At 52.8% G+C, this 9,727-nt stretch overlaps 1 protein-coding gene across 4 annotated transcripts in view; it reads right to left on the bottom strand.

Annotated features, from left to right (window-relative positions):
• Positions 1-296: 296 nt before the first annotated feature.
• Positions 297-9,727, bottom strand: part of GLP1R (glucagon like peptide 1 receptor) — a 39,240-nt gene continuing 29,809 nt past the window's right edge. For 2 of the 4 annotated variants that reach the window (XM_063632308.1, XM_063632307.1), the window contains exons 9-13: positions 9,481-9,550; positions 9,307-9,395; positions 8,805-8,943; positions 7,778-7,819; positions 297-2,630 (exon numbers count right to left, since the gene is read on the bottom strand). In XM_063632308.1, the coding sequence (XP_063488378.1) occupies positions 2,463-2,630; positions 7,778-7,819; positions 8,805-8,943; positions 9,307-9,395; positions 9,481-9,550 (508 nt within the window). In that variant the 3' untranslated portion in view covers positions 297-2,462. Of the gene's footprint in view, positions 2,631-2,773; positions 5,613-7,777; positions 7,820-8,804; positions 8,944-9,306; positions 9,396-9,480; positions 9,551-9,727 lie in introns of those variants that run through there. The other 2 variants (XR_010119057.1, XM_063632309.1) reach the window with 2 other exon arrangements.

Here is a 9,727-nt window from a genome sequence, read left to right as displayed (position 1 = left end):
ATCAGACCTTGCGGCTACAAAGCTCAAACAAAAGCAGCGCCTACACCCTGCTGGTCAGCAATAGTACCCCAGGACAGAGGCAGCCGAGAGAGTTCTCAGCAAGCTCCAGGCATATGGCATTAGGCATCAGGCATGTAAACAGCTGGTGGAATTTCAGAGTACATTGCATTCGATAGTTCCCAGAACTGTTGGAGCCATATTTAGCTTAGGAAAGCTTGGAAAGAGTGCAGTGCCATTTGAATGACTATTAATAGCTTTGGGGGGCGGAGGGAGCAGGGGTTGGAGCAAAGAAAAGATTTCTTCAGTTCGGTATCTTGTATGTATTCATGAAGGAAAAACTTCCTCTGCGTTAAAAGGCTTGGGTGTGGGGGTCTGACGAGCCTTCTGAAATCAGGAATCACCAGTTCCAGCTGGGAAGGCAACTCTACTTACAGTTTAAACTAAATGATTTGAGCTTCCCAGGTGCCTAACTAAGCAATTTCTTCCCTACAATCCCTCTCCTCAGCAATTTATTTCACACAGATTACATCAATCTGTTTCTTTGTTGCTATGTAATGTAATAATGATTCTCAAAATCCTCAGTTTATCTAAAACTTAAAACACTTGCACCAGAACTGTTTCCCACATCAACCCACTGGTGCCCACCCTCACGAAGAGACAGCAAATAAGGGGTGCCATTGGGAAGCCTGCCCTTGTTCTGGGGAAGCAGGAATGTCCCGCTGCCCATATTGTCTCAGTCAAGGCAGCCATCCACACAATTCCTTTCTTTAGCCCGAGGTTCAACTTTCCTAATAACATAGACAACAATTCACTGAGGCTGAAGTATACGAAATTTTCTGCCTGATGTGTTTTATATCCTATTATTTTCCTTGCACATCACATGCCTCTCTGAGGGGCACAGGAAAATGTGTCTGGGGTAAGGTTTTGGGGAGGGTTCCCATCATTTAAAAGGGAGGGAGAGACTGACTCATAAAGGAAACCGTCGGAACCCTCTGCTCTCCCCGGAGGTCCTGACTCCCAAGAGCGAGCTCTCTCTTGCTCCAGAAACTTCCTTCGCAGCCACAATCTCCTTGCCAGCCTCTCCAGGATGGCCGTCTGTCTGGGTATCTGCAGTGCTGCTGTGTGTCACCATGGCTTGGGGCTTCCTCACCATGGCTGGGGGCAGGATTGACAGGTGTCCCCGTCCAGCCTTTCTGCTGTTCATTATTTGTGGGGGAGGCTGCAGGCAGGGCAAACCTTAATTAGCTCCAAGTGTGAGTGGGTCAAATCAATTACTACTGCAGTCTCCCAAACGACATCACTACAACCATGATTTCGCTCATTTCCACTAGATGGAAGAAGTCAGAATTGCCCATTGTGCACACAGACTATTCACAGCAATAAAGAAAAGTGAATGAAGTACATACAAGCTCCCAAGTGGGGGAATTTCAAAGGCAGGGGGAGCCTCCATGGTGATGATGGGGACTATTGGTTTCCCTAAGAGAGTCTCTTCATGGTCACATCCCCTAAAGCTAGAGAGTGTATCCAAATTCTCAAGAGACAGAGTGTGGCCACAGAGAAAGTATTTCCGAGGAGAGGTGGAGGCAATGTCTCTCTTGGCCCTCTGGGCTCCTGGAAGTGGCAGGCAATCTACACCCACAGTCTGGACATTCCTAACGTGTCCCTAGATGAAACTCAGAGGATTCTTGAGCGTCTTTAAAACAGACTTGGGAGCTCATACCCCAGGACTGGGCTCTCCGGTGGCAAGCCTGCCCTGATTCTCTGGGCATGGCAGAGGCAGGCACCAAAACAACTCAAATACCTGGAGGAAAAGCGGGCACCGTCTCAATGCTCATTCTCAATACCACCTACAGCCATTTCCAGAAACGGCTGCTGGCAGTGGCCCAAACAAAGCCCCTCAAAAAGAAACTGGGCAGTGAGATGAGGGGGCAAGACGAGGGAAATAAGCAACCCAGACACACAAACAGCTTCACTTTGAGAGAAGACAGGGGAGGGTGGTGACCCCAAGTGATGCAAGCAGAGGAGGCTCCCGTCGCTCCCGCTCTGGGTTTGGCTGAGGTTAGAAGAGCCACTTTCAGAATCACCTCCTCTTGCAAGCCCCAGTTTCACTAATAAGCCATTGACCTTGAGTCTGAGTCTGGGGTTGATTTGCGGCTCTGTCTGGGGGAACCCCAAGGGCCTGTGGCTTCACGAGAAGAAATCCTCCTCATTTTCACAGCGATCGTTTTTCCTCTCCTCTCGCCACTGTGATCAAATTAGGAGGCTGCTTCTCCTAGGAGAAAATGTGTCCGTGGTCCCAGGAGGCACTGCCCATTTACCTGTCTGATGGGTTTGGGGAGGGAAAGCAGGATGTATGTGTATGTGTGTGTCCCTTCCTTCCCCTGTCCCTGGGAGTGTCTCTCCCACCTGGATTGGCCACCCGGCCTGCAGCAAGGACCCCAGGGAGGGCAGACGCTGGAGTCTCAGCTGCAGGAGGCCTGGCAAGTGGCTGTGTACACGCTGCTGCCCGCCGTGGCCCCGCTGCTCAGGCTGCTGGTGGGACACTTGAGGGGCTTCATGCTGCTGTCCCTCTGGATGTGCAAGTGCTCAAGCCGCCAGCGCTCCCAGCTCTTCCGAAATTCCAGCTGGACCTTCCATGGGAAAAGGAGGGAAACGAAAGCCATCATGCAAACCAACGGCTCACAAAATGGCCCCACTATTACATTAGTGGGGAAGGGAAGAAATCCACTGCATTATATTAAGAGACACAAGTCAAGGCCTTCGGGCGCCTAAATTAATATCCCAATAAAATTGTTTATTGTTGTCTCCTATTTTCTGCATCTCCTCAGGAGAGAGATCAGCTTGATGACCTAATTGGTCTTTTCCATCTCTAAACTCTGTGATTCAGCTAAGTACCTTTTACAATCCATCACAGTATTATTTAACGGAAGAGAATGAGAGGGAGGGTGAAACGCAAGGAGACAGGAGATGGGAGAGAGAAGAGAGACTCCGTCTTTACAGCGCACATCCCAGTTTCAGCTTGGATGATTGAGAAGGGGGACGGCAACCCCCAGCCTTCCTGGTGTCCACAGCAGACCCTTCTAAACTCCCTGAGGGCTTCCCTCCAGGCCCCAGCACCTCACAGGGGAGGAGGGAGGGAAGGAAGGAATGCAGCTGAGATGAGCAACAGCAGGGAGGAAGGGGCAGCCAATGAGGGCTTCTCAACTGATGCCATCCAGAGAGACTCTGCAGTGACCATGCGGGTGCAGCCCAGGGGAGCTCAGTCAGCCGGGATCCCTGTTGTGCTGGGCTCTGGCCTCCCCATCAGGAAAAGTCTCTCAGGAGGGCTGATGCTTGGGGGCCAGATTGTTGGGGCAGAAAGAGACAAATCCAAGTAACACTGTGGAGCCCCCATCCCTTGAGGGTCTGTGGCAATGCTGTGGCTCCCTGTGGTGGCCAGTGATTCTGGTCCCTGGAGAGGCCTAGCTGCAACCTGCCAAGCTAGTCCTGGGGGGGTCTGGACTGCTCTTCTGGGTGATGTTCCCATAAATTTGCTTTCCAGAGCTTCTCTGAAGTCCCCACCATTCCTACACCGGAGTGTCTGGGGTCTGCGCCCTTCCCTTTAGGCCAAGTCAGCAAGACAGCCAGATGCCAGCAGCTGTGGATAAGGGGCCAATCTCCCCACCAGCCCTTGTGCAAACAACCCTCCTCTCCTCATCCTTTGTCATCCATCCAGCTATGCCCAGCAAGACGCCTGGTATGGCTGCATGCCATCCCTTAAAAGAACATTTTCTGCACTGAGTAGAGTTGAGATGGCCCAGAGGCTGCCTGCCAGGATGACGCCAGTGTCCCATGCAGCGTCATGAACCCAAGCTTGAGTAGGGGAGGGAAGGAGTCTGAGCAGACACCACCTACAGCCACCCTGTTGTATGCCAGCTCCCTGCCCGGCTGAGTCTTTGTGAAGGGAGCGCAGGCTGACAGCTGGGATGGGGGCCCTGAGTCCAGTGGTGGCCCCAACTTGTGCAGCTGCCAGGAGGCCAGGCTTGTTTCATAGCCCTTCCACTGGAGAAGGGGGGAAAGATGGTAAACTGAGGCACACCTCCAGGAAACCAGAGACCAAAGAGGTTTCAGGGACACCTATGGGACTTCTCAGGGTGCTGACACACGGTGTCTCCTTCTGCCCCCATCTCCCTCAGCACTTTTCCTGAACCTCTGCTGTGACCCCTGTAATCACAATTGTCCTTGAAAATCACCATATTTATTGGGCACTTACTGTATGCACAGAATCTTCCATTGATTATCTTAGTTAACTTCCACATCAACCCTGCAAAGTAGCTCCACATTTAAAGATGAGGAAACTGAGGTGCAGGTGTTTATTTCCTCAGGTCGCTCAGCCAGGATTTGAACCTAGATCTGGCCTGATTCCAGTGCCCGGCTCCTAACCCCTGGCCTCCTGCCTGCTTGGCTCTTGCGGTCCTGCTTGTCCCTGGTCCATCTCCTCCCCCCTCACCTGGGAGCACCTCGAGGGCTGGGACCACATCTTCTTCATCTCAGCATCCTTGAACCTAGCACAGTGCCCAGCATACAGCAGGTGCTCAATACATGTGTTTTAAATGAGCCAAATAAATGAACACATAAATAGATGAGCATCTCACATCAGGTTCCTTCTGTTCCTCAGCTATGAAAATGAACCCACAAAGACAACACCACAGATCCAGAGCACCCGGGCTGGCACTTGGGCCACCACACTTCCTCCTCCACCATCGGATTTTAATCCCTGCCCTCGACCTCTGCAGTGCAGCACACCCCTCCTGACCGCCCTTTCCAGCAGGCACCATGCCAGCCTCAGGATTTGGGGTGAACTGGGAAGCTCATTCACCTTCATTTACAGCTGGGGAGACAGAGGCAAGGGAGGCAAAATGTCTTGCCCCAGATCACACAGCTTGGCAGTGGCAGGGCCAGGACCAGCACTCAGGGCTCTGAGTCACCTCACTGTGGCTCTCAGGCACAAGCTGCAGCAAAACCACCTTCGGGCCTCCCCCTCTCTGTCCCCACTCCCGCCCACCAGCAGCTGGTGCAGGCCTTGGCAGCCACACAGAACCAATATTCAAGCCATCTTTTCTCCTCAGGTCACAAGTACCTGGCATTGCCGTGGCAACCCTGGGTCTGCAGAACAGCTCTTGTGGACAGAGGCCTCAGCCCCAGAGCCACATGTGTCTTTTGTGGCCCAGTGACAATGATGTATCTGTCCTTGTGCCTGGAGCAGCCAGGGCATGAGGAGTCTCAGGGTGGGTTTAAAGGAACTGGGTGGTGCTCTGAAGGGAGACAGGTTCGTCTCCTGGACCCCACGGCACAAGCCTGGAAGATCAATGGGGAGATGCTAGCTGGGGTCTGTAGCCAGGCCTGGTCAGTGAGGCGCAACTCTGGTGATTCAGGATCAAGTTCTTTTCCAAGGGCAAAGAAGTACTATTCCCTTACAAAGGCAGGCCAGCCATAGGTGGTGCATGAGGAGGGAGGTGATGAGATGACTGGGCTTGGAAGGATGGAATCTGGAGAGGCAGTGGAGCCAGGGGTCAGAGGAGACTCTTCACAATGGTGGCGGGGAAGCCAAGCACACGTGTCTGCTAGTAGGGCTGCGGTGAGTGTGTCAGAGGATAGAGAATTGAGAAACGGGGACGTGGGGGGCTGAGATGACAACATGGCAGGAGGGAGCCTCAGTCTCTCCCCACAGGCCTCTGCTCCTCATCCCTGCACAGGATACATGCCACCCCGTCTTGCCCCCATCACCACTGGGCTGGAATGGAAAGCAGTAGAGCTCAGGGCTGGGTAGCACATCACCCAGCTGGCTGACAGCATTCCTGGAGGGAAGGCCACCCACAGAGCTTAGGTTTTTGCGCTTCTTCGTTTGCATCAGTTTTAAACAAATTCATTTTGAGGATATGGCAGTGGAGGAGGACCAGGGCTGCCTCCTGTGGATCAAGAGCTTGTTCCCTGCCCTACCCTCCAAACTGAGCCTGCTGGGTCCTCTGAGACCTGCCCCAGGAGCAGCCAGAATCCCATTTATGGCCACTCTTTGCCTGGTGCTGCCTTCACCTCCCCAGCACCTGCTGCCCTGAGGCATTAAGTGGGATCTCGCCCCCGCCACAGCCCACTAGCTCTACCACCTTCTATCTATTGAATTAGGGCTACTCATTTCATTTTGCTGATCCTTAACATTCTTAGCTGTGAATTGGGGATACCATCTGCTGCACAGCATTGGATGTAATGAGACACTTTAAACACCTTATATACAGTAAGCACTTACGAAACCGTGGTTTCCCTCCCATTTAGAGATCTGAGGGCCACACTTCCCACAGGTAGCCAGTTTAGCAGAGGCAGGGGGAGGCCTCAGGGACAGGGGAACATTCCACTCCCTTCCCTTTCACCCAGCCTCATTTTCTTTGCACGGCATCCTCTGAAATTCCTTAGGCCCCGTCTCTGGGAACCACTAAATACTGATATCTAATAGCGATGGCTTACTGAGCATCTGGAGATAATGGTGTGTGTTTCTTCGTGCCAAGCAGCACCTGTGAGGAGCTAGGATGGGCCTTCAGCATCCCACCTTGAAGGAGGGACTTGTTCTCTGTTCCCCTTTCTCACCTTTTTCAGACTTTCTTAATCCTCACAGGATTACCCCCACTTTGTAAATGAGCAAACTAAGTTTCAGAGTGGGTATGTAACTTACGCAAAGTCACACAGCTCATTAAGTGATGGGGCCCAGATCAGACCAAATAAGATGCCAAAGCCTGCATCCTGGCATCTTTTCTGCTGCATCACATTGCTTCTTTGAGCCATCTCATAGCTCCTTGAAACACCCAGGTCCCCACCCACTGTCCTTTCTGCATCCCCCACACCCATAGTAAAAGACAAGTCTATTAATGTACTGACTCCAAGATCCCTGAGCTCTGGGATTCCAAAGCTGAGTACCTTGGTGGAAGGAGCCTTTTCCAGGTGCCCACGAACACAGCCATGCCCTCCTCCCAGGAGCTGACCATTTCGGGGATGGGAGGGAGGCCTGCTGTCCTGCAGGCATTTGCAGGAGAGGGTGTGGGGCCAGCAAGAACCCCCTTCTCCCATCCTAGCACCAGAAAGCCACCCCCTTCCCCACAGTGAGCCAGGGCTCTTGCCTGTATGTATGAAGAATGGGGTACTTTCTGCTTTAATGCAGAATTAATTTGAATCCTGGCTCTGCCATGCCACTATTCCCACACTTCATCTTAGCCAAAAGGTTAAGAAGCGATGTGTGCCACTATTTCCAAACCTAGGGCAGGTTCCTGACTCTTTCTGATCTTCAGTGTTCTCACGTATATATAAAAAATGGGAATATGAAATAAGAATTTTAGCAGGGTTTTTTTTGAGGGATGTGGGGGGTCATAATTAAATGAGATAGTGATTATTAAAGCCCCAAGCATGTGGCTTGGGTATGTGTGTATTGAATCACTTTGTAAGTGACAGTCACAACCACCAAGCAAAGAGGGTCATTCAGGATCCCCTTAACATAAGTCTGGGTCTTCCCTAGGGTCACATGCCATTAGGGTATGCCTGTACATGTACGTGTGTGTGTGTGTGTTCATGTGTGAGAGAGACCATGCACAGAAAACCAAATCTGTGGACAAGATGGCTTCTCAACCCTAGTGCCTCAGTGGGGTGGGTAGGGGGTTTCAGTTGACAAGATCGATGGAAGTCCCCATCGTACTACTCCAGACTGGTTGATGGTACCCACCCACCAGGGTCCCCACCGTCCATCCTCAGAGCTTACCTCATTGTTGACAAAGCAGTATAAGATGGCCACCATCAGCCCCTGGAAACAAGAGTCACATCAGGAGGGAGGAAGCAGGAGGGAGGTGCCCTGCAGACTGGCCCTGGTCAGAAGCACTTTGGGACTCCATCCTCAACAACCTCCTCCCCAAATCCAGCGGCCCACGCAGATCCAGGAATGGGGCAGTGGCTTCCCTCTCATTTCCTTTCTGAAGGAACACCAGAGTTGCACCTCTCTGACTAGGCCTGGCTACAGGCCCCAGCTAGCCTCTCCCCATGGGTCTCCCAGGCATGTGCCTTGGGGTCCAGGAGACCCTGCTCAGAAGCTGCCCAGAAGCTGTAGAGATCCTACATCCAACCTCTCCTTGAGGAGGCCTGATCCAGTGAAGTACAACAACTCTGATCATGGAGAATATTCCCCACCCCAGTCCCATCTGTTCACGCAGGAGACCCAGGGCTCCAGAATTGTGTTCTGTATGTCTGCACATGTATGTAAATATACACACACGAGCCCACATGTGTGCAGGCATCTCATGATGCTCTTGAGGGGCAGGGACCAGTTTTTTTGTATTTTTGCACCCCCTTAGCATCATCTGATGCTAGTGGAGAGGATCAGTTCTTCTCTTTGAAACTGTGACACCGTAACTCTGGTTTTAACATCCCCGGGGGCTCCTCTGTGAAGCAAGGCCGACCCTGCACATCTCCTGGGTTCTGTGAGGGGTGAATGCGCAATGCATGCAAAGCATCTGGCAGGGTGCTCACCACCAAGTAGATGGCAGCTGCAATGCCAGGTTGGTGCCCAGAGCTACATCCAGGAAGGCTTCTTGTCCCATGTGCTTACAGAGAAGACTGGCCCGGGTATTGGGACACCTGGGGATACTAGTTCTGGCTCTGCTCCAACTAGGTGACTTTGGGCAGGGATCACTCCTCCAGGTCTCAGTCTTCCCACCTTTTCCATCTGCATGATGTAGGCTGGTGTCTGTCCCACCCCCACTCTAGGACTTTACTGTCCCCGAGCATGAAGTCACCTGGAAGGAGGTGAAGGAGAGCTCTGTGAACAGCTTGATGAAGCGCAGGGCCCCCCGGGCATGCTCGTCCATCACAAAGGCAAAGATGACCTCATGAGTCCCCAGCAGGGGGATGAGTGTCAGCGTGGACTTGGCAAGTCTGAGGGGCAGGGCAGAGATCTCGAGTCATTCCAGACCTCTCCCATGGACTCTTCTTCCCTTTCTCTACCCTCCCCACTTCCTACCAAGTCCTGATCTCTGGGTCATGGATGTTCTCCCACCCCAAATACCCTGGGACAGGCTGCCTGGAGGGAAAGAATAGAGGTCAAGACCCCAAGAAGTCCAGGGGCTGCCCAGAGACAGGGCAAAAGCAAGGGTTTGGGGTCCCAGGCCAGGCCTGGGTGGAAGAAGAGGGTAGTGTAGGGCTCTAAGCTAAGCATCCCAGGATCTCTCTCTCTCTCTCTGCTGGAAGGAAAGGGGCACTTGCTGAGGGTCCTCAGTAAAGCCAGCTCAGTTACATCACCTGCATTTGATGTCTGTCTTGCACATGAGATTGGCCTTCAGTTTGGATACCACAATGCAGATGACCCGAACAAAGATGAGGAAGTTCACCTGTGGGGTGGGACCGGGGATTGGCAGGGGGCACCAACCCAGCCCTATCATAGCTGCCACTCCCATCCCTGACACCATCACTCACCCCAATGGCAAAGAGAATGGGCAGCCGGATAATGAGCCAGTAGTTCATGTTGGAGTTCCTGGTCCAGCAGCTGCGGAGGGAGAGAGATGCACGCATGCATCCAGCAGGACTCACAGGATCCTCAACTCAGGTGCAGGCACAGGGGCCGCCGATGCACATGGCCATGTTGAGTGCCACACACACAGCTCCCAGGAGCCACCCAACAACCAGTCCCATGGACCCACAGAGCCCTGCCAGTGCACAGCCA

Source organism: Symphalangus syndactylus, chromosome 23 (assembly GCF_028878055.3).
Source record: "Symphalangus syndactylus isolate Jambi chromosome 23, NHGRI_mSymSyn1-v2.1_pri, whole genome shotgun sequence".
Taxonomy (NCBI): Eukaryota; Metazoa; Chordata; class Mammalia; order Primates; family Hylobatidae; genus Symphalangus; species Symphalangus syndactylus.
This window is presented reverse-complemented; position numbering and strand designations above follow the sequence as displayed.